This window comes from Harpia harpyja, chromosome 10 (genome assembly GCF_026419915.1).
Source record: "Harpia harpyja isolate bHarHar1 chromosome 10, bHarHar1 primary haplotype, whole genome shotgun sequence".
Lineage (NCBI taxonomy): Eukaryota > Metazoa > Chordata > Aves > Accipitriformes > Accipitridae > Harpia > Harpia harpyja.
The window spans coordinates 31560698-31583568 of record NC_068949.1 but is presented as its reverse complement, the minus strand read 5'-3'; the positions used below and the strand labels follow the sequence as shown (position 1 = coordinate 31583568).

The 22871-nt window shown below is 62.5% G+C and overlaps 2 protein-coding genes across 6 annotated transcripts; both read left to right on the top strand.

Moving 5' to 3' along the window:
• The first annotated feature begins 23 nt into the window (after positions 1-23).
• Positions 24-6313, top strand: SFXN3 (sideroflexin 3). Of its 5 annotated transcripts, none has more exons than XM_052799296.1 (11): positions 24-224; positions 1854-2017; positions 2236-2406; positions 2584-2682; positions 2956-3031; positions 3492-3577; positions 3993-4120; positions 4246-4295; positions 4451-4500; positions 4967-5014; positions 5335-6313. In XM_052799296.1, the coding sequence occupies exons 1-11, from the start codon at positions 39-41 to the stop codon at positions 5429-5431; spliced, it is 1155 nt and encodes a 384-aa protein (XP_052655256.1). In that variant the 5' UTR covers positions 24-38; the 3' UTR covers positions 5432-6313. The 5 variants fall into 5 exon arrangements, with proteins under 5 accessions (XP_052655256.1, XP_052655255.1, XP_052655257.1 ...); XM_052799295.1 differs by having other exon boundaries at positions 1851-2017; XM_052799297.1 differs by lacking the exon at positions 24-224 and adding an exon at positions 284-974 and having other exon boundaries at positions 1851-2017.
• A 6212-nt stretch (positions 6314-12525) lies between these two features.
• On the top strand, positions 12526-18345 carry KAZALD1 (Kazal type serine peptidase inhibitor domain 1). Its single transcript, XM_052800022.1, has 5 exons — positions 12526-12656; positions 14175-14775; positions 16031-16191; positions 17540-17687; positions 17901-18345. The coding sequence occupies exons 2-5, from the start codon at positions 14274-14276 to the stop codon at positions 17984-17986; spliced, it is 897 nt and encodes a 298-aa protein (XP_052655982.1). The 5' UTR covers positions 12526-12656; positions 14175-14273; the 3' UTR covers positions 17987-18345.
• The last annotated feature ends 4526 nt before the right edge of the window (positions 18346-22871 follow it).

Sequence of the window (22871 nt, the reverse complement as noted above, 5' to 3'; positions counted from 1 at the left end):
CCCTTAGCGCGGAGCATCGCGGGGGCACACAGGGGAACATGAGGCACGGCCAGGGGAGGGGGTGTGTCGTGTCCGCCCCCGCTCACTCCGGTGATGCGAGCCGGTGTACCCCCGTGTCCCCCTCCCCGGGGGGGGCATCGCCTCCACCCCGGGCTGGCCGTGACCCCCCGGCGGAGCACGGCGCCGCCGCCGCCAGCGCGAACCCGACACCGCGACGGTTTCAGGTGATGCGCGGCGGCCGGGGGGGCTGCGGGGGGGCTGCGGCCGGGCGGCGGGGGCGGGGGACCGGGGCGGGGGAGTCCCCCCACTCCCACCGGGGCAGGGGCCGCGCTGCGCCCTGGGGGAGCCCCCCCGGGGCACCGCGGCAGCGGGCGAGGGGGCAGCGCCTGGGTCAGGGGCTGGGGGGGCACGGCCGGCGTGGGGACACGCACCCACACACACACGCACCCCATGCACGCACACGTCCACGGCATGCGTGTTTATAGCCCTGCGCACGCCCACGCGTGCAAGCCCCGCCGTGCCGCCTGTGCGCACACTCACGGACACCCACGGAGCGCCGCCGTGCGCGCAGCGGCGCACACGCGTGTACACAGCCCTGCTCGCCCACAGGCACAGCGGTGCACACCCGTGTGCCCGCACACCCCACCCTAGGCACAAGCAGCTGCCCGCTTCTGCAGAGGCGCTGCCCTGCCCCCGCTCGCACGCAGCTGCCGTGCCACGCGTGAACACCAACGCGACGCGTCCGAGCACAACGTTACAAGCACACGCGCGCGGGGCACAGGCATCGAAACCCGCGCGAGCCCGCGGAGACACACGGCCGGAACGGGGACACCCTCGTGCGTGCAGGCACGCGCAGAAACACGCACGTCAACACCCACGTGAAAACACACACGAGCACCCCAGCGAGCGGAAGCCGACGTGAACGCACACGCACGGACACGGGCACGCACGTCAGCGCACGCGCGCAGACCCACGTGAGCGCACACGGGGCGCACCCACGTGAGCACGCGCGCCCACGCGCGACTACTCCCGCGCACGCACCCACGCGCGCAGTCGTGGGTGGGTGGGGGCAGACGCCGCGTGCGGCTTGGCACGTACCGCCCCCCCCCGCAGCCGGCCCGGTCCCGCGTGGCCCCCGCCGTTCCCCGCGCGGCGCCGCCCGGCTCCCCCCACCGCGGGGCCGCGCCCCCCCCCGTGACGAGGCCGGACGTCAGCGCGCCGGGCGGGAGCGGGGCGGTGGCGGCGGCGGCGGCGGCGGCGGCTGCGGCGGCGCGGGCACGGTGGGCGCTGCCCGGAAAGCCGTGAGTGCGGAGGTCGCCCCTGGACCCGGGCGTTATGGGGGGTGGGGGGTCACGTGTGGGGGGAGGGATGCTCGGCCCGGGGCGGGGGAGCAGAGCCCCGCTTCTCGCGGGGAAGGGCGGGCGTGGAAATGGTGCCGTGCGGTGTGTGCCTTCCCGGGGGGGGGACATTCCTCCTTCCCCTGCCCTTCCTCGCCCCCCCCCCCCCCGGCAACTGGGCAGCAGCTCTGGCTCCGAGGTGGTGGGTCCCCGGCCCCCCACCCGAGGCCGGGGTGCCCTGCCGGGGTGGGGGGTCCCTAGCCACTCCTGGTTGGGGGGTGCTCCCCACTGACAGATTGCAGGGTGAGTGGGGTGCAGTGGTAGGGGTCACCCCACCCGTGAGCTGCCCCATCTGCTGGGTGGGCTCGGGGGTCCCCACTCTGCTCCATTGCAAGGGGGTTCCCCATCCCCCACTCGTGTCCCCCCAGGCTGGGGGAGCTCCAGAGCTGCCCCAGTGGGGATGCAGGGTGCGGGGTCACGGGCACCACATCCCACATAACCGCCCCCCCCCAGAAGATGCCACCGTCCCTCCCTGCCACCATCAACATCCGGGAGCCCCGCTGGGACCAGAGCACCTTCCAGGGCCGGGCCAAGCACTTCTTCATGGTGACCGACCCCCGAAACCTGCTGCTTTCGGGGGCCACGCTGGAGGAGGCCCGCCGGGTGGTGGAGGACTACAGGTACCGAGGGGGGAGCTGTACCCCCAGCACCGCTCCTGGGCAGGATACGGCCTCAGGGCCATCCCCAGGGGTGGGAACAGGTGCTGGCCCCCGCCCTGGCCAAAGCCAGCCGTCCACATTGCCTGGCTGGTCCCTAAGGCATTTCCCAGCTGCCCCACATGGGGTGGGGGACCAGGCAGGGCACGGGTCTCCCGACGGGTGCTACCCTTACCTGGCAGGGCGGGCACGGTACCCCCGGGTCTAACGGAGGACCAGCTCTGGCGGGCGAAGTACATCTACGACTCGGCTTTCCACCCCGACACGGGTGAGAAGATGCTCCTCATAGGGCGCATGTCCGCCCAGGTTCCCATGAACATGACCATCACCGGTTGCATGTTGACCTTCTACAGGTACCTGTCCCCTCCTCAGCCCAGGGCCAGGAGGGTGCCAGGGAGGGGGGGGATTCCTGCCCCCCCCGGCACCCTCCTGGCCCTGGGCTGAGGTGGGGACGCATGCCCCGTACCCTGCAAGGCACCCATGCTGTAAAAGCATGGGTGGCATCCCCCATACCCTCTTCTCTCTGGTAGGACCACACCGGCCGTGCTGTTCTGGCAGTGGGTCAACCAGTCCTTCAATGCCATCGTCAACTACACCAACCGCAGTGGGGATGCACCCATCACCCCCAGGTAAGCATCCCTCTGACCAGGTCCTTGTGGCACCCCAAAATGCCAGGGCGGTGCCTTGAATAGCTTCTTGAATAGCGGGGGGCTGTGAGATGGGACGATGGGGACCTGGTGCAGCCAGAGATGGACACCAGTGGGGCTGTCAGGGTTAGTGATATTGCTGGGAGAGGAACCCAGGTGTCCTGATGCTACTGAAGGGCATGCTGTCCCCTCCTTTGGGGGCGGGGGTGGGATGGGGGGACCCTGGCTTATTGGTGTCACCTCCTGCTCTTGCAGCCAGCTGGGGACAGCCTATGTGAGTGCGACCACAGGGGCAGTTGTCACAGCACTGGGGCTCAAATCTCTCACCAAGGTAAGGTGGCTCTGGGCCATCTCTGGCCAGGACACTTGGACCCTCCCCGTGGGGTCTTCCTGAGCTCTGACCTGAGTGGGCGATTCACCCCATCACCTGGGGCAGGGGAGAAAATGAATGAAAGGGGTTTCCTGGGAGCACCCACGCAAGGCAGCCCCTCTCCCCAGTGATGGCTCCAGAGATGGCCTGTCCCTCTGGCCCCACTCCATCCCCAGCTGGTTCTCTCCAGGCTTCTTTCACCCCTTGGCCTCCCTCCAGAGCTGGGAGGGGACGTGGGACCCCCCGGACCCTCTGGGCTGTGCAGCTTTCACTGGCTGGGAGTTGCAGGGGAGGAGGGAACGGTATTCCCCAGTGGGGCTGGGACACCCGAAGGGCTTGCAGGGGGACAGTGGCAGACTTGGGGACAGCCAGCTCTGCCCCCAGACTCTCTGCGTGATGTGCTCCCTGCTTGCCCCCCCAGCACTTGCCAGCCCTCATCGGCCGGTACGTGCCTTTCGCGGCTGTGGCTGCTGCCAACTGCATCAACATCCCGCTGATGAGGCAGAGGTGAGCCCCTGGGCTGGGCTGGGGTGCTTGGGCTCACATCGGGTTCACCAGGCACTGGTGGGGGACGTGGGGAGCAGTGCCCGGGGCTTGCAGAGGCCTTCCTTCCTGGCCCTGCTGGCATCCCTTACCCTGGGGGATTGGTCTGAGGGTACAAGGACCCGGTTGCATCCCAAGAGGTTATTGATTAAGCTGGCTGTGAACTCCCCATCCCCATCCAGCTCTGTTGAGGACCCCCCAAGTGTGAATGTAGGTCCGGCTGAGACAACCCCGACTTAATACACAGGCAGTGGATGGGGAATAGAGGAGGATACCAGCTTCCCGTGGAGACATGCCCATATGCTGTGTCCCTGCCCTGTTCCTTGATCCCCCCCACCCGTGTGCCCTGGGGCCCCCTCACCCCCTGCTCTCCCTGCAGAGAGCTCAAGCTGGGGATCCCCATCACGGATGAGAATGGGAACCGCCTGGGCGAGTCCACGGCTGCAGCCCAGAAGGCCATTTTCCAGGTGGTGGTGTCCCGCATCGGCATGGCAGCCCCGGCCATGGGTGAGTGTGCCCTCCTCCACCTGTGTCTGCGGGCTGCAGCTGGTCCCTGGCAGCGTGGAACGGGGTCCCACGGCTGGCAGGGGGCTGTGAGCACTGGGAGCTCATCTCCTTCCCTTCTGCCCCAGCCATCCCCCCGGTGATCATGAATGCGCTGGAGAAGAGAGCTTTTCTGAAGGTACTGGTGGTCCTGAGTTGGGAGGGTGGGCAAGGGAACACCCCCCTAGCTTGTGGCAGTGCTGACACCCCTCGGGACTGGCACCCTGTTGGGAAACAGGCACCTTCCCGCCCCGTTCGCCCCCCTGACGCACAGCCTCTCCCTGTCCCTGGCAGCGGTACCCGTATCTGAACGCTCCTCTGCAGGTCGGCCTGGTGGGACTCTGGTAAGTCACCCTGCGCTGATGGGCATCGCTGCCCCAGGTGCAGACCGAGCCTGGGTATGAGGGGCAGCGCTGCTGGGGGGTCTGCTTGGCAGGGAAGGCGAGAGCCGCCCCAGAGCTCCTCGGGGGGTTGCCGGAGCTTGGCCAGGCTGGTGCCCCCCAGGGAGATGGGATGGGGTATGAGGTCCTGGGGCCAGGAGCTGTTTTGCTCCATCTCGATGTCTCTCAAGCTGACCATGGGCTCCTGCTCAGCATTGCTATTCCCCCACACTGATGGGGACAGGCTTTGCCCCGCTTCAAGAGCCAAATGCAGGGTCTAGAGCTTGGAGAGGGCATCTCCTTATCCCTTTCCTGGCTGAGCACCTGGCACGGCTCTGGGCTGCCTCCTTGCTGCTCCGGGGTCAGGCCACGGGTGGGAGCAGGTGATTTATGCAGCCCAGCTTCTTCTCTCCGTGTCTTTCCCTTGCAGCTTGGTGTTCGCAACCCCCCTGTGCTGCGCGCTCTTCCCACAGAAAAGGTAAGGACGGGCGCCTTGCCTGCGTGTACAGCCCCGTGGGGCAGGGCATGGGGTGCAGGCGGGAGATGTGGGGGCTCCTTGTGCTCTCTGACTCCCAAGAGATACCTTTGCTCCTTCGAGTGGTCAGAGGCTTGAAACTGTGTGCACACACATGTCCCTGTGCACACGCAGCAGTGCAGACCCAAAGGTCTGCGCTGGGCCATGGGGACAATGTCCCTGTGGGGTGCGGGTGGGGAAGGGGTGGCAGTGGGTGGTTTCCCAACCTGGGGCTCCTAGCAGGTGTCCCCCCTCCATCCCCTGCATCCGTGTCCCCTCGGCAGCTCAATGCCTGTTAGCCGCCTGGAGCCTGAAGTCCAAGCTCAGATCCGGGAGAAAGACCCACGGCTGGAGACCGTCTACTTCAACAAAGGGCTCTGAACAGGGGGCCCGGGGGGCCCGGGGCGGCTGAGACGCGTGCCACAGAGCCGCTGGGCTGATGCATCGCTGAGCTTCGCCTCTCGGAGCCCCTTGGGGCCACTGCTGCTTTCCCTTGGCCATCGCGTGTCTGTAGGTACCACTGTGCCGAACCCCATCCCCATGCCCGGGCTCATTCCCGCTCTGGGGACCTCCTGGCTGGTACCCCTGTGTGTTTCTCCTGTGCTCACCCTGTGTGTGCCCGTAGCTGTGTGCAGTGCACGGGGGAGCGTGGGCAGCAGCACCAGGGACCTTGCGAGCAGGGATGTGGGCTGGGGAAGAAAATGGTGCTCCCCCCAGCTTTAGGAGGCAGTGGACAATCATGGTGATTGAGGGTTAGAACCCCTTTGCAGGCACTCCGTGTTCCCCAGCAGTTCAGCAGCTGGTGGTGCCTGCGCATGGCAGAGCAGCTTTTGGAGAGGAAAAGTCTCCAAACCCAAAACAGCCGTGGGTGAGTGATTTCAAGCACACACAGTGGCTCGAACCCAGGGGGGGCTCTCCCAGCCCAGGCGTGCGCTTTCAGCTCACCCTCTGCTCTCCTCTGGGCTGCTCTGAGGATTTAATCTGGCTTTCTGCTCCTTCCATACCCAGAGCAAATGGCACATTTTAATCCCAGCAGAGAGTCCACGTTTTTGTTCTCATTTTAATGCCATCTCTGTTCAGGGCTGGGCTCCCCCTGAGGGGTCATTCTACCCCTTCCTGGAGTGCTTGCTTTCAGGTGGACCTTCTCAAATAGCTTTAAGTGCACCATGGTTTCCTCTAGTTATTTTTGATATACATATAATGTACCTATATATACCAAATAATAAAGGCAGGTTGTTTATACAAAACCAAAAGCAAAGAGAAGCATGTTGCTTGCCAATTTGTATGTGGTGGAAAGGGACTGCCATCAGGGTGAGGATGGGACAGGCAGCTCGGCTGCTGGGGTGCCCCTTTGTCCCCCGAGGCCAGGCTCTGCTCCCATTTTCCAGCCCACTGCCTTTGCAGCAGCTCTGGCTGGCTTGTCGTGTGGTTAAGCTCATCCAGCTGTCAGGAGGGCTTTTTTTAGCACAGGCGGCTTTGCACCTCACTGCCATGCAGAGGGCTCTGCTAAGCTGCTGCCCTGGATGCTGCTGGTTTGAAGAGGCCAGAGCATCCCCCTGGCTCTGCCCACACTCCCACCCCCTCTTGCAGCCTGCTCACAGGACGCTCTGCTTCAATCCCCAGCCCCGGGCCTGTGCCTGCCTCTCCAGCGAGGATATTTTTATCCCACTTTCTACCCATGGCTATCGGAGAGCACGTTGCTGCTGTCGTGGGACCCTGGCAAGACTGCAGGCAGCGGCTGTGTCACCCACAGGCCAGGGCAGTCAGAAGGAGCGATGGATGTCCATGGCAGGAGAGGAGGGATGGAGGCAACTACGCTCCACAGAGCCCCCGCACCAAGCCAGGACGGAGGAGTGAGAGTCGCTGCAAAGCCAAAGATGAGCAGATGCAGCAGCTGGCGAGATAAGGGCCAGGCAGCCCAGAGCCACCCTGTGCCGTAGCTTCCCCAGTGAGCAGGGGCTGGCAAAGGCCAGGCAGGGGGTGCTCCTCCCCCGTGGGGGCAGCCAGGATGACACCTGCATCCAGCACCCACCCAGGGTGGGGGAACGGATTGGGACAGGCGTGTCAGGGATCTGTCCCCCTCCTTCTGCTCGCCCTGGCATATTGCAAATATCTCCCCTGAGCCAGTCATTGGCAGCTTATAAATAATGCAGCCCCTCGCTGCGCAATAAGGGCTTGTCAGTAGCTATTCTGCTTTCATAAATTAAAGATGAAAAGGTACAAGGCTCTTGCCAGAAAAATGAAGACAAATTTTTAATAGCTTGCCAAGACACAGGGAGATGGAGCGCTCGGGAAAAATGAATTACGTTTTTATTATATGTTTTATTGTGGTGTAATTGAACGGGATTAGCTGAGAATACAATATATTTCCAGGGCAGTGCAAAGAAAACAAAAATAATGATGACACCTGCCTCCCCCCACACCACCAGCCTGCGTGGGGACAACCTCCGTGCATGCACTGGCTGGGAGCTGGCCCTGAGCTGCTGGTGGCTGCGAGAGGCAGAGATGGGGACGGGAGGGACCGGAGAGGGCAGGAGACTGGAGCCACAGGGGCTCAGGGTGGCTAGGTCTGGCCAGATTGCTGGACAGGATCTGGGCTTACACCAAGAGCCCCCAGAGCTGTGGGGCTGGCGTGCAGGGCAGCGTGGCATGGCAGCACTCAGCCGCGCAGAGCCACTGGCTGTCTTTCACCTGTCCCCAAGTCCCCAGCTGCTTTCATCCCATCCCTAAGATCCCCTTTGGTCTGTCCCCCACCCGTACAAGCTGGCACTGCTAGGCTGAGACCTGGCAAACTCAGCTCAGGTCTGGGGTGCTGCCCTGCCAGCCAGCCATGCTGGCTGTCCTCTCCTGGTGCTGTGAGCCCACAGACTCATTCACTTCGCTGGGCTAGGGGGCACCTGTTCCACTGAGTCCCCTGGTTGGGGCAGAAAGATAACCCCCTGGCCAGTGAGTTTGGGGGCTGCTGACAAGCCCGAAGGTGACACTGCTGCATCTGTGGGGGAGCCCAGGATGCAGCAGTGGATGCAGGGGAGCAAGGATGCTCGGTCCCTTCCCGGGCTGGCTCATCCCAGAGGTCACAGGCCAGTCCCCAAAAGGCAGCAGCTGGGTGTCTCCAGGGGTGCTGGGTGGTGCTGGGCCGGGGACATCGATTGGTCCCTGGCGTTTTTAATGAGCTGCCCGACCGCAAGCTTTAACCTTGCCCATAATGAGGGCGAGCAGCAGCAATTCCTACCGCCACAGCCAGCTCCCCCAGCCTTAATGAGCTAATCAATACTTGTTCTCAGCTTAATTTCCAGCTAATTGCTCTTTAATGACGCCTGGAAATGGGCAGCTTCTTGCAGGGGGGGCGGCAGGCAGGCTCCCCCTCCCCAGCGCCCATGCCTGGTGGCAGGGGATGCTGGGGCGCTGGCAGTGGGTCACCTTCCCTGGCTGCATCCCAGCCTCGCTGGCGCTGCTGGAGGCTGGGGAAAGGGAGGGTGGCAAAGGCGACAGTGGGCACAGGACATGGTGCCACTGAGCTGGCAGCACCCTCCGGAGCACTCATCCTGGCCGGCAGGACTGTGCAGCCCCGTGCACACAGGGCAGGCTGAGCAGAGGGTGCCTGCACCCCAGGAGGGTCCCCAAGCCTCTCAGGACACTACGTTGCGGTGGGGGTCTGCGGGGGTGGGCTCATGGGGGGGGGGGCTTGTTTTGAGGTGCAAGGAGACGGGGGGGGGGACCTGAGGTGGCCATGCACTGCTCCAGGATCTACAGGCCCCAGGTAGAGGGACACTGTCCCGGCAAGGGGACGGGGACGAGACCAGCAGTACCCTGGAGGTGGCAGCAGAGACCCCGCAGCCTGCTGCCTGCATCGCCTGCCTGCACCCGCCTGCCTGCACCTCTCTGCTGGGTCAGCCCCTCAGGCAGTGCGGGGGGCAGGCAGGGACTGCGGGGGAGGTAGGGATTTTAGGGGGTGCTCCTGTTGGCTGTGGGGTCAGGGGTGCGCGGGGAGCCTGGCATGTCGCGGGGCGGTGGGAACTGCGCTAACCTGCCGCCGAGGTGTCAAAGTTGGCACGGCCGTGTCAGCCAGGGGGGCCAAGTGGCAGGCAGAGGGGGGGCATCCCCGGGAATGCAGGCCCCGCCGCCCGTTTTGTTCCTGGCCCCGGGTTATATGACCTGCTCTTGGATGGAGCTGGTGGAAAAAAACCCAGTGAAAGCAAAGGGATTCCTGCAGGGAAGGAGCAGAGCCACATCCAGCCCTGCCGAGCCATGGCTCCTACAGGAGAAGGGGCCTGGCAGCCTCCAGCCAGGGACCAGAGCATCCCTCACTACCGGGCCACCACTGCTCAGGGCCAGCCTGAGAGCCGCCCGTCCCCTCTGCTAACAGCTGCAACCGTTTCCCCAAGAATTTGCTGACAGGTTTGTTCTTGGGAGGAATTTGCTCTGGAAAAGCCTGGAGAAACCTGAGCCTGGCTGTTTCCCAGCATGGGTGCTGCCTGGCATGCGGGACGGGAGGGACCTGCCTGCTGCCCATCCCTTGTCCCCATGGTGGACCCCCAGAATGTGGTTGGGACCCCTGAGAGCCACACGGCCTTGGGGTGGGCTGGCCAGATCCCAGCTGTGTCAGGCTGCTCCAAACAGGAGGAAATGGAGAGGAGCAGCAGTGGGTTTGAGGTGAAAAGGGGAAGATTTGGTTTATTATCAGAATGAGACCCCCATGGCCCCAGGTAGTGTGCTGGCAGCACCCCCTGTCCCAGCATCTCCCGGTGACACTTGCTTCTGCCGTGACATAACCCCTATTCCCACCGCAGCCAGCCCTGACATCGCTCACCAACCCCCCCTGACATGATGTGCATTAAGTCACTTGGCCTGGGGCTTTTTTTCCAGGGTGGGTTTTTAACTTGGCCTCAACTGCTGGAAGCCCCAGATCCCTGTGGGGTGGTCCAGGAGCTCAGCCTGGGGCCTAGGGTGGGGGGAATGGGGCCAGGAGCAGTGGGGCACCCTGGACCAGCTGTGATGGCTCTGCCATCAGGGGCACATCCTGATGACAGAGGCCTGGAAGGATGCCATGGCTGTGGGTCTGCCAGGAGGATCCACAGACTCCTGGCTTCAATGGGACCATCACAGGGGAGGAAAATGATGATGGGGAGCAACCTGCCATGGAGGAAGGAGGGGTCTTCCATGCTTGAGGCTCACTGCACCTTCAAAGACCAATTTCAGGAGCTTCACTGGGCTTGAGGCAAGTGAGGAGAAAGGAGGGATAACTGGCTAGCATGAGTGGGGAGCCACGAATGGGATTTACCCCAGTGCCAGGCCACGCAGAGTTGCAACCACCCTTTTCCCCCCACATCGGCTCCCAGCAACTGGAGCCACAAGTCCCAGTTGCAGCTGGGGCTGTGCTGATTGAATCAAGGTGTGATTGAGCACAGCTCCTTGTTAAGCACAGGTTTAGATCTTCCACCCTTCATTCAAGTAGCAGTAGCTGCTACCATTTATTAGCACATTCAATAGTCTCATTAAGCAGGAGGTTTAATTACCTGCCAGGTTTGAGCTCCGTCTTGTTTAGCTGAGCTGAGCTGCCTATGGCTTCCAGGTCTTGGGTTGTGTTGCACTGTGGCTGGTGCTTTCCCTGCTGAGATCTGTGGCTGGATTTCACCTCTGGCCAGGGGATCTCCAACCAGAGACGTGGCCTTTCCCCACCTTGAGAGTGGCAGATGCTGCAGTGATGCTTGCAGGAATCCAGTCACCCAGAGGCCATGGTAACCCCATGGGGATGGGGATGTGCCAGGCACTGGGCCATGGCACGTGGGAGAAGGAGCCAGGGCTGGGGTCCTCACAGGGCTTCCCCCCCACAGGGTGTGGGGAAGGACAGCAGCATTGGGGCCTGTCCCGCCTTGCCCCCTGCCAAGGGCAAGAGAAGCAAATAACCAGGGACCATCGCTGGCCCCACTTTTCAGCAGTGTCTAGGATTTAAGCTCTGGCTCTATTTCTGTACTGGCCAGCAGCTGTGTGGGCTGAAGGTGGCATCTGGGGCCAGGCTCGCCCCACAGCTTTGCCCCCTGTGTGGGGCAGGGGTGGGAGAGGGTGTGCTTGTTGCAGGGATGCCCGAATGCACAGGCAATGCTTTGTCCCAAGGTGGGGAAGCAGGGCACGGTGGGGTCAGCCCAGGAAGCTCAGCACCCCCAGCTGGGTCACCTACAGCCTGTCCCCTCTCTGCTCAGGCTCTGAACCGGCTCTGGGGGTGCATGTAGGAAAACCTCAGCCCCTACTGACTTTTTCCCTGCTCCCAAAGCAGCTGCAGCCCCAGCTGCTCTGTGACTTGTGAATGCGGGGCCCAAAAACCTGCGGCATGCCGGGACTGTGCTCGATGGGCCGGGCGAGGGGAGCCGGGGAGGGAGGCAGCCCTGAGCCAAGGGTTTGGGGGCCGCGGAGGGGGAGCAGGATGTGAGGCTGAAGGCAGAGCCGGCAGGAAACCCCCCTCTGCAGCGGGGCACTGGAGGGGGGGTTTGGCCGGCAAAGGCAGATTTAGGGGGGCTGAAGCCTGGCGCGTTTTCCATCATTAGCCATGGCTGGATTCACAACGTGACCGAGCGAAAGCCCCAGAGCCCAGAATGAATTTGCAGGAGGGTGTTGGAAAGCAAAAGCAGATTTTTGCAGTGTGGTGAAGGAAACCAGATCCTCCGAGGGGTCCTGCAACAGCTTTGCTTCGCCTGAGCTTCACTGGGGAAGCAAATCCCACAAATTCCTCGCCTGGAGGAGGAGAGCGGGCTGTGGGATCCCCCCGTCACAGCAGCGGGAGCAAGATGCAAATGTGCAGTGTGTTTGTGCTGCAAAGGCACGCTGGGTCCCCCGTTCCTCGGGGCGAGGGAAACTGAGGTGGGGAGCAGCGAGGCAGCTTGTCGGGGGGGGTCTGGAGCCCCAGCCCTGTGCATGCAGGTTTTGCACTGCCATGGCGTGGAGCAGCCCCACCACTGCTGCCGACAGCTCTGCTCCAGCCAAGGTAATGCTGTTGCTTGCACCCCGATACCTCCTTTGTACCGGGCTCCTGGGGTGCGCTGAGCACAGACATCCCCAAGGAATTATCCCCCCGTTTAATTACAGCAGCTGCTCAGTGTTTCAGCCTGTTTCCCACCCGAATTACAGCTTCAGAGATGCTTTTGCCCACTTCCCCAGCCATGCCCACCCCCGGCTTTTTTCCTCCCGTTCACTTGTCTCCACAGACCCATGCAAAGTGGGTCTCTGCCCCCCACCCCGTTCCCCTCCTGCCCCACGGATGGCGCTGAGCATCAGCCCGGGCCCCGACACACGGCTTGGGCTGACCCCCGTGTCGGGGTCCGTGGGGAGGTGCCGGTGCTGGAGGGGGGGGGGGGCCGCAGCGGCAGAGCCCCGCGGCCAGGGTGCAGCGGGTGGTGGGACCCCGGTAGGGAAGGGGTGCCGGCCAGCCCGGGTCCCGGTCCAGGGGTGGGCCGCGGGCCCGGAGAGGGGCGGGGGGGACTCACGTTTCGCTGACATCACGGCGGGTGCCGGAGCAGCCGGGGGCCAGCAGCCCCGCCGCCACGGCCGCTGCGCACCCGCGCCTGCCCGCCCGCGCCCCCGAAACCGCCGCTCCCCGGCACCGGCACCTCCGGTAAGTGGCGCCTTACGGCGGGGTGGCTCCCGGGGGACCCCAGGACTCAGCCAGGACCCCCAGCGCCTGCACCCCGGACTTGGGGAGCCAGAGACCGACTTTGCAGTTATGTGTCGTCGTCGTCCCCCCCCCTTTCCCTGGCCCCCCACGTCCATCGGGGGCCGGAGCCTTGCTCCGTACAGCCTGGGGTAGCGAGGGCTGGGGTGGGGGGCTTCGGCACCGGGACCCCCTGCACCTTTCCACCCCTGGGGGGCTCGGTGGTCTCTGGTAAACGGGTCAAAGCTTCCCAGTTTGTTATCCGGGGGGGTGCGTGTGTGTGTAACCCGCCGACCTGGCCATTCCCATCACCCCACCCCAGCTCTGGGCTGCGTTAGCCCCGGAGGGTGGGGGGCCTGCGGGGTGCAGCTGGGGGGGGGGGGCGGCTGCAGCCTGCCCGTCGGTGCCGTTCCCAGCAGGAGGGGAGGGGGCAGCCCGGCCGCCTGGGTCCCCTTCCCAGCCCCACTCACTCGTGCTGGGTGGCCTTGGGGCAGGGGACCGTAATTTCACTCCATCTCGGGGAAGGCAGCTGGGCTGTAACCAGGGGCTGGGGGGTGATCGCAAAGGGGTTTGGTTCATCATCACCCCCTCTGGAGACAGGCTCCGAGACCCCACGTGTCCTCCCAGCAGAGATGGGAAGCTGGCGTAGATCAGCCACTCTGCTTACCCAGGGTAGGGGGGTAATGCAGGCTTGGGGTTTGGGGACAGGGACCCTGCTGTGCCAGTACAGGCTGACCATGCTGGGCCTGCTGCCAGTCCACTGACTGCCCATTTGTGCACTGAGTTCCCCTGTGCTCAGCCTCAGTTGCCTGTGTGATAAGTGAGGGGGTCACAAACCTTTCTTGGGGGGTGTTTCTTCCCCTGCTCAGGCAGGTGGTGCCTAAAAAGAGGGGTTATGGTGCAGGGAAGGGAGGAGGACAAAAGCCAGGCGTGACCGGGAGCATCCTCCTGGCTCGGCTCCTCTCGGCTGGCTGCCTCCAGCGTGGAAAGAGCCCCTTGTCTGCAGGATCAGCTGCTCCACTGCGCTTGTCTGGATGGTGAGGGAGGAAAAAAGGGCTCGTGACTCTTGCAAAGCGATGGGGAAACGAATGGGGCGCCTGGCTTTAGAGTGGCTTCCTGAGAGGAGGTGAGGAGCAGGGTACAAACCAGCTGAGCCATGACGGTGTATAGCAGCCCATCTGGTCCCCTGCCAGCCCTGTGGCTCCCCAGGCCATGGTGGGGTCAGAGCAGGCTGGGCTCTGCCTGCCGGGCTGCCAGGGAAGAAGGTTGAAACCTGGTGGTTCTGGGGTCAGCAGCCCCATCCCACCAGAGGATGCTCAGCATCTCGGGGCGGGAGCTGGTTAGGGAGCCCCAGGGTGGGAAGAATGTGGCTGAGGGGCTGGGACACATCCTGCAGTGCTGCTGCTCAGGGCAAGCCAGCTGGGAGCCGGAGGGGTGGGAGACATTCCCTGCACTGGTAAGACACATCCTCCCTCCTCACAGGCCAGGATGGCTCCTCAGATCTAGCCAGGGAGGCCAGAGCAGTGCCGGAGATCCCTGTCCAAGTGATGGTGGGACCAGGATAGAGGAGCTGCTGTGAGGATGTCTGAAGCCAAGACACTGAGCTCCTCTTGCCTCGTGCTTTCCTTGCTCTCCTTGCACTGGGCTTCGCTCCAGCTGGGCCAGGCTTTTCCCAGCACCTCCGACTACCTCCAGCGGGGCTGGCAGCGGCTGCTGGAGGAAGGAGAGGGCTGCGTCGAGTGCCGGCCGGAGGAGTGCCCGGCACCGCGTGGGTGCCTGGCTGGCACAGTGCGGGATGCCTGTGACTGCTGCTGGGAGTGTGCCAACCTGGAGGGACAGATCTGCGACCTGGATAACACCAACCACTTCTATGGCAAGTGCGGGGAGCACCTGGAGTGCCGGCTGGATGCCGGGGACCTGCGGCATGGAGAGGTGCCCGAGCCCCAGTGCGCCTGCCTCTCCCACCTGGCCCTCTGTGGCTCCGATGGCAAAACCTATGCCCAGATCTGCAGGTTCCTGGAGGTCGCCCGTGCCCACCCCGACGCCAACCTCACCGTGGCCCACGAGGGTCCCTGCGAGTCAGGTAGTGCCCCGGGAGCAGCTGTGCGGGCAGCGGGACGGAGACTTGTACCTCTCAGGAAGGGACAAGCAAGGGGGTCTGGCTTAACTGTTTCACCTGGCAGCAAATGCATGGTGTCCACAGGGACATGGCAGTGCTGGGGGCTGCTCCATACAGTGGCAGGTCCCCCCTGGTCCCCCCACTCTGCTGCTCCAGGGCAGCTCCTGTGGATCCAGTGCCTGGAGAGGTCTGGGAGCAGCTTTGCCAAGTGGGAACGGGGTTTATGGGAAGTAGCAAATCCTGCTGGAGCAGATGGGGAAGTTCCAGGGATTTGTTAGCGAATTCTTGGCGACAGTGCTGGGTTCATGCTGGCCCAGTGCTCCTGAGAAATGTGGCTGCCTCCTGCAAATGGAAACCTGGGTCAGTTTGACTTGGCAGTGCGATTTCCATCTCCCATTTAAAACCCAGCTGGGGGGGGCAGGCAGCGGTGGAGAGGCCATGCCCCAGCCTGCCCTGTCCAGCATAGGTCACCCAGTGCTGTCACCACAGAATGAGGGGCATCAAGGTTGACTTTATTTTCTGTAGATCATAATGTCCTTCAGTTTTTTCCCCCAGGTATATTTGGAAGTAGAAGCCTTCCCTTGGCCTCTGGCTCACGCTATGGGCCAGATCCTGGAGCAGGTGTGGGTAGGAAGGGTAGTCCTCACTCTGGCCCTCCAGGGAAGGGATGTGGGACCTGGAGGTATTGGCTCCATAGAGCAGCCAGGGACCTGCTGGCTCCCTTAATCATTGGTGCAAGCACCGTGCCAGAGGAGAGGCCTCATTCGGCTGGAAGCTCATCCACCTCATCCATCCCCACCAGCCTCGTGCTGGATGAGTGCCCCTCGGCCTTTCCCCCACAGGAGGAGCATGCTCTGATTTGCACGGGAGAGCTTTGCTTTATAGTGCTGCTGTTACTGAACTGTTCTGGCTGCTCGTGTGTCCCTGAGCATCATTGCGCAGGCATGGAAAGTGAGGCCAGGAGGGATGGCAATCCCCCATGAGGCAGGGGGGCTGGGGAGGGAGCCCCTAGTCCCAGCTGCAAGGAGGGACTGTGTCCTGGGGCAAGGTGAGGGTCTGCTGTGGGCAGGAGAGGAGAGGGGCATGGGAAGGGTCCCAGCATCTCTACGTGAGCCGAATGCTGCCACCCTGGAGGGGACCAGCCCAGGAGAGCCCACGGGACCTGCTGAGGGTGGGACCTCTTCTGAGCCCACCCTGCTCTCCTGTGCCCCCTCCCCAGAGCCCCAGATCACCTCTCCTCCCTATGACACGTGGAACATCACTGGGCAGGATGTCATCTTTGGCTGCGAGGTCTTTGCCTACCCCATGGCGTCCATCGAGTGGAGGAAGGATGGCACGGAGATGCTGCTGCCTGGAGATGACCCCCACATCTCTGTTCAGGTGAGTGGTGCGCCTAGGGTGTTGGACATGGCCCTAGGGTGACCCAGCCCTTACCAGAGCTCATGGGCAACCAGACCTGAGGGTAGTCATCCTCTGGGGGTGGCCAAGCCTGGCTGCCTGGGGATGAGAAGGGGTGACTGGGCCCTACACATCACGAGGACTGGCTGAGCCAGGGCTGGTGTCTCAGTGGTAGGATCCATCAGCATAGCTCTCTTCTGCAGTTTTCTCCCATAGTTTTTGAACTTATATGTTTTAAGACCTGCAGAGTCCCGCAGCAGGGAGTTTCCCACCTCCCTGCCTTTAGTTTTCTCTGCCCTGCTGGCTTTAATCACAGCCCCACTGGCCGGGCTGGAGGAGAGGACCTCCTGAGGTGCCTTCCAGCATGGGTTATCCTCTGGTCCCATCAGCAGAGTCAGGCAGTCCCTGCCCTTTTCTGCCCGCTGCTCCGAGCAGGGCTCCCCTCCCACAGCTGGCAGGTCAAGGGGTCAGCATCCTGCCCACAGCCGGCCCCAAATATAGTGCCCAGCCAGGCATACCCAGCTATTAGAGGGTGTAGGCAGAGGCACAGGAGCCGTGCACTGCAGCCACGCACCGGTGGGGAGGAAACTGTGGTGGGATGCATGAGGGGAGCCAGGGGAGCAGGTGGGAGCCGGCACCATTGCGGGGTGATGTGTTGGTCCCCTTCCATCTTTCTGCCCTTTGCGCCACCCCGTAGCCTGTCGCAAGGTCTGGCCGAGGACCTTCACCCCAAGCAGGGCTACCCTGCCTGGCTGGAAGAGACTCAGCTGTCCTCTGCCCCTGGCCACTGCACCATAATAGCAGCCTGCAAACACAGCTGCAGCCCAGCTGGGTCAGGAAAAGATTATTTCTTGCTGGGGACAAACAGAAAATAGCCTGGTTGGCGCCAGAGCAATTCTGGGACCTCGCTGCCTGCCGAAACAGGCGACTCGGGGCTCGTCTGAGCCATCCCAGGCTAGCTGTGCTCGTGGCACAGATGCCCCCTTGCTTCTGCCACCCTGCAGAGCACCAACGCCAGCATCCTCCTGCTGTTTGGGGACCACGGTGGCACTGGGGCACAACTGGGAGTCTGGGCATGTCTGCAAGGTCCTGCCCAAAGCAGGGGTCCCAGGCCCTCCTGAGGGCAAGGAGGTGCCCATTGCCCCTGCCTCCCCGGGGTAGTTGGAAAAGGGGGGACCTGCAGCCAGGGGGTCTGTACCTGCCCCCAGAGTGGTACTTAGTGGGGGGGCAAAAAGTTTCCCTGGGCTTGTGTCCCCCTTCCCATCCATCCCAGCCCCATTCCAGGCTTTCGTGGCCCCAGCGCTAACTGAAATCCCTCCCCCTCCTCCAGTTCAGAGGTGGCCCCCAGAAATATGAAGTGACGGGCTGGCTCCAGATCCAGGGTGTGCGGGTGACGGATGAAGGCACCTACCGCTGCTTTGCCAGGAACAGGGTTGGGGAGGTGGTGGCGTTAGCCAGCCTGACTGTCTTCACGCCCGGTGAGCACCACGTCCTTGTTCCTGCGCTCTAATGGGGACAAGAGAGGGGATGTTTGGGCAGGGTGCGCTGGTGTGGTGGGAGCTGCTGGAGTATAGGGCTGTGCTGGGGATGCCCCAGCAAGCTGCCGTGCACGGTTTGGCTTTGGTCCTGGTGGGGAAGGGGACAGGCACTGGGGGAGGCAATGTCACATTGTCCCCACACTGCCATTTCAGATCAGCTCAACGTGACGGGCTTTTCCCCGCCGAAGCCCCGCACGACGCCCGAGGACTACGGGGAGAGTGAGGAGGACTATTACTAGCCTGGAGACGGGATGTCCAGCTGCAGAGATCACCTTGCCCACGGTGGCCGTTCCCGGGGGTTGGGAACATCACCGGAGCAAGCACCCCCCAGCCCAAAACTCCTTCTCTGAACAGTCTTGGCACGCCAGCCTCTTTTTTGGGGTGGGGGACAGGGTGACACATCCCTTTGCTGGGGGGTGCTCGGGGAGGGGACGCTGGCTGGTTGGTGGCACAGGGCTGGGACTGGGGGTGGCTCCGCCTGGGGCGGGATGGGTCTGTCCTCTGGCCAAGCAGGGATGCAGTGGCAGGTGGGACGCTGCGGGGACAGCCACACCACGTGTGATTAGGACTTGGTGCTGGGGCTGGAGGCAATCCCCCCGGGGAGAGGGAGACCAGGGCAGGGGCATCTCTGCCCTGTGCAAAGCATTTTGGGGAAGCCAGAGCAGAGGGCTGGAACCTGGCTGTGACACCCAGTGCATTACCCCTGGGGCTGATCATAGAATCATAGAATGGTTTGGGTTGGAAGGGACATTAAAGATCATCTAGTTCCAACCCACCAAGCCATGGGCAGGGACAGCTTCCACTAGACCAGGTTGCTCGAAGCCCCATCCAACCTGGCCTTGAACACTTCCACAAATGGGGCATCTGCAACCTCTCTGTGCAACCTGTTCCAGTGCCTCACCACCCTCGGGGGATCTGCATCCCCTGAGCACAGGGACAGCCAGGCTTCTCCCCAGGACCCAGGGAACCTGCTGCCAAAACATCCTTCTCTTACGTTTTGTTTTTAACCAGAAAAGCAGTGATTTGAGGAAACCAGACACTTGTGATTTAGAGTGCTGTCTTTTCTCCGGCCCAACTGCCCATGTGGTCAGAAACACTTTGTCCTTTTTGGACTGACTTTGTGCTTTCCCTTCCACACAGCTCTTTACTTTGCCATTTCAGTTAACATTAGTTAAAATATACACATAGGTCAAAGGCTATACAGACCAGTCGACTGTCCTGCATCCACAAGGATTATTCTGGGGGTGAGGGAGGGTGCAAACACCGTGGATGCTACCTTGTCCATTGTGGGAGTGCTTGGGTCAAGGAGCCCTCCTGCCCATCCCGGTGCTTACAGCTGGTCCTGGTGTGGGTCCTGCCCCTTGCATCCCGCATAGGGATGGGGGCCCCCAGCAGACCAGCTCCTGTTTCCACTGGAAATGCTTCATTTGTAAAAAAAACCCACCTGCCTCTCAGAGCTGGTGTTTTAGAGCAAACTGTCATTTTGGGGGAGTGTGGGAAGGAAGCCCAGAGCTGTGCTGTGTTGCCCCATGCCTGGAGAGGGCTGGCAGGACCCTTTCCCACGGCCATCCCGGGGCTGAGCTCACAGTCAAGGACTGCTTTGCCCCCCCCAAACCAGCAACAGTTACAGGATTTCTGGGACTTAAAACATCCCCATGGACCAAACTGCTCCTGGTTACTTGGTCCCAGCTCCAGGGAGGTCTGGAGCTGCGGCAGGGAGCCAGAACCCAGGAGTAAGGAGTTGGCCAGTCCCCAGGCAGGAGCAGGCAGGATGAGACGAGGCTGGCGGCTTGGGCGCCGCACTGCTCTCCTTCCCTTGTTTTCTTTTTTCTCCTGTTCTTTTTCTCGAGAGCTGGCTCAGATGATGCAATTACAGCATCGAAACCTGAACAAGCAAATAAAAGGGATTTGTCTCGAGTTGGCAGTGGAGCAAAATTCCTGTAGCTGGTGAGGCTGGGCCAGCCTTGGCCCCTGCATCGCAGCCTGATGGGGCACAGCCAGCACCACTGCCACCCTGCCTGCCTGCCCACCTGCTGGGCTGCCTGTCCTCTTTGGCACTAAACTCCTTCTCAGCTGGGGCAATACAAAAGGCACCCATGCCTTAGTTTCTCCTTCCATCTAACAGTGTAATAGCATCCCCCTGGGACTGCTACATCAGAGTCAGAGCATGTTCAGGAGGGACCAGGGACAGAAACATGCCATTGGCTTTTATTTTCCTTTCTGGGGGGGGCAAAACCTGCTTTCAGAGGAGCCGGGGTGTTTTCACCCAACCTGATCCCCTCTCTGTTTCGTACACAAATCGGCTGGTGGAACTGGGCTGCTGAACTCAGGCTGAAGCTGCCACGGGGAAACCTGAGAGTGTCCTGGAGCTTCAGCAGGCGAGGAGAGCTGCTTGCTGGGCTCCCTGCCGGTGCCTGGGGCTGGCCCCCAGCCAGGGCTGTCATGCCAACCCTCCCCAGGGCCAGGGCCCCCTGCCCGCCCTGCCCACGTTGGCATGAAACCAGGTCGTGCCAGGTGTGGGTGCAGCGCTGGGCTGGCTGGGGGGATCAGATGGGTCGGACCCCTGTCCCCAGCTCTCCGTGTGCTCTGCGGGGCGATGACCTGCCAGGGCACAGGTGGGCATCCGTGTTTTGATCTCAGTCCTTGCCCCCTTCATCTCCGCACCTGGTCCCTGTGGTACCCCACAGGTACCTGGCAGGGAATGCTGTCAGCTCCTGCTCCTGCCCTGCAGGTAAGGCAGCAGGGATGTGGTGGTTGAGAGAGGGGGGAACTTGAGCAAGAGCCCTTGGCCAAAATTAACCAAACTGGGGGCTGTGTCTCCCAGTTTCCTCAGATCCCAGTGCAGGAGAGGGCTGTCTGAGTTGCAGGCTAGCAGCTTGGCCAATGTTGGGGCTCCACTCCCCCCGAGACGAGGGGCAGCAGAGTGGCCCCAGGGGCACAGAGGGGGCTGGTGTCCCCCTGCCCCAGCTCCCAATCTTGCCATTTCCAGCCTCTTAAAAATTAAAGGAGCCAATATCACTGCATGGCTGGAATCGGTCACTGCCACAGAGCTTAATTGAGGTTATTTGTTGGCTCTAAAGACATTTGGTCAGCTCTGCTGCCGGCTGCTCAGATGCTTCCCACAGCCCCTGCCCCAGGGAGAGGGTCTCCCCAGGCTCTGCAGATGCTCTTCTCAGCCCTGGTCCCAGGGACCTGGCCAAACCTGGTGTCAGTATGGGGACAGAGAGTGTGCCCCCGTGGCATGCAGCACCAAATCCCTTTGCTGGCCAATTTTTGGGGCGGTTGTTTTCCAGGGACAGTGGGGATGGAGGGGCCCAAGCGGCTCCTGCCAGCCCAGCTGCCTGTGCTCAGAGCAGCAGCTTGGCCCAGATGTTGGGCTGACGTCAGGGACGGGGTCAGCTGGACTGGGAAGTGCTAACGTGGCCGCTGGCCCTGGGCACGCACTGTACCCGGCACCTCCCGGCCGCCCAGGGTGAGCAGGGTGCCGGTACCTCCCCGGGCACAGGAGGACACCGCAAGGCTGGGGACAAAGAAAGGGGGGCTTGTCCTGCCGGCACCCAAAAGACCCTGAAGATGCATGCTAACAGAGCCAAAAATGGTGGTTAAAAACTCACTGGACCCCAGTCCCCGGGGGGGACACATAACAGGGCTGGCACTGCCCTGCCACCATCAAGCGTTTTGGCCACCCCCATTGTGTACTCACAGCTCTGGGTGCTAGGGGGGGGAAATTCAGGTAAAGCAACCCCCCCAGCCTCCAAAGCAGCTGTTTTCTGCCCCAAACCTGAGGTGTGTGTCGCACCCAGGCCCTTCTGCAGGCTGCTGGCAGGACCTCGGCTCTTCCCACCGCTCCAACCTTCAGTGCGGGGGCACCATCCAGGTCCCCAGACCACTCCAGCGACCACCATGGGCCAGGAGGCCACTGAGACGGTTGGCAGCTGACCCAGAGATGACACCAGGGTGTCCTGCTCCCCCCCAACAGCCGACCTGACACCACCGGTGTCTCCCTCATCTTTGCACCCCCCAGTGCTGCCCAGAGCTTGCCTGGCAGCAGGCACCTCGAGCAGCTGCCAAGCCACAGGGTTTTGCATTCTGCAGGGAAACCCCACCAGGTTTGGCAGCTAAATACGATCCAGCAGCGAAAACATGCTGTCCCTGTCCTTCCTTGCCCTCGGGGGTGCCGGGACCTGCCCCCGGCCTGGGCTTGGGCAGGAGGCACATCTGCACCTCCATCCCAGAGTCCAGGTTTGGGCCACCGGCGTGATTAGCCGCTAAACAGTGCCATCTCCTGGCAAAGCCACCGGCCACGCTGAGCCCTGCCACCGTGCTGGGCGGCCGGCGAAGGCACATAGGGTCTTGGGCCCCACTGGAGCATCCCGACCCCCCCAAATTCAGCCCTGCCTGCTCCATGCCCTCCCCCTGCCCCTGGCAGCAGCTCTGCCTTGTTGGGAGGGGCGATGCCATCCAAAGGGACATTGGTGCTAAACTGTCCCTCGGGATGATCACAGGAGCCAGAGCATCCTCTTGACACCAGCTTTGGGTGGCTGCAGCAGGCACAGCTGGGATGAGGCAGAGCTTGGAGAAGTTCACCCGCTGTCCTTGGGTGTGTGCTTTAACTGGGGCTGTAAAAGGGTCAAAACCCCTCATGGCCACCTTGCCGGTCCCCCCACATACCATGGGAGATTGATGGCTTCTGGCAGGGGTCTCGGCCAGTCTGACCTGAATGCTGGTCATGCCTGGATGGAAATTTGCAGCACTGTAACCTCACTCTGCTAACGGGTAAACTGAGGCACAGAGCAACCAGGTATGGGGAACTCAACCAGAGCCAGAGACACAGCCAGAGCAGAATGGCCAGCTACACCCGGGGCCTTCTGTCCCCAACCTGTCCCCGTCCCTGGGGGTGGTGGCATTTTCCCTTGTGCCCTCTGCACGGCACCCCTTCACCCTGCTGTGCTGGCTCAGGGAGAAAATAAAAAGAGCAAGACCGCTTCCCTGCCTCCACCCAGCACTTACGCCATCTGATAAACAAAATGGAAATAAATCCTCCTGCTTTTGCAGCAAATAGGTCTCCATGGGGGGTTGCTTTCAATAATTCAAATGCCGCTGCAGAGCAGAGCCCATGCCAAT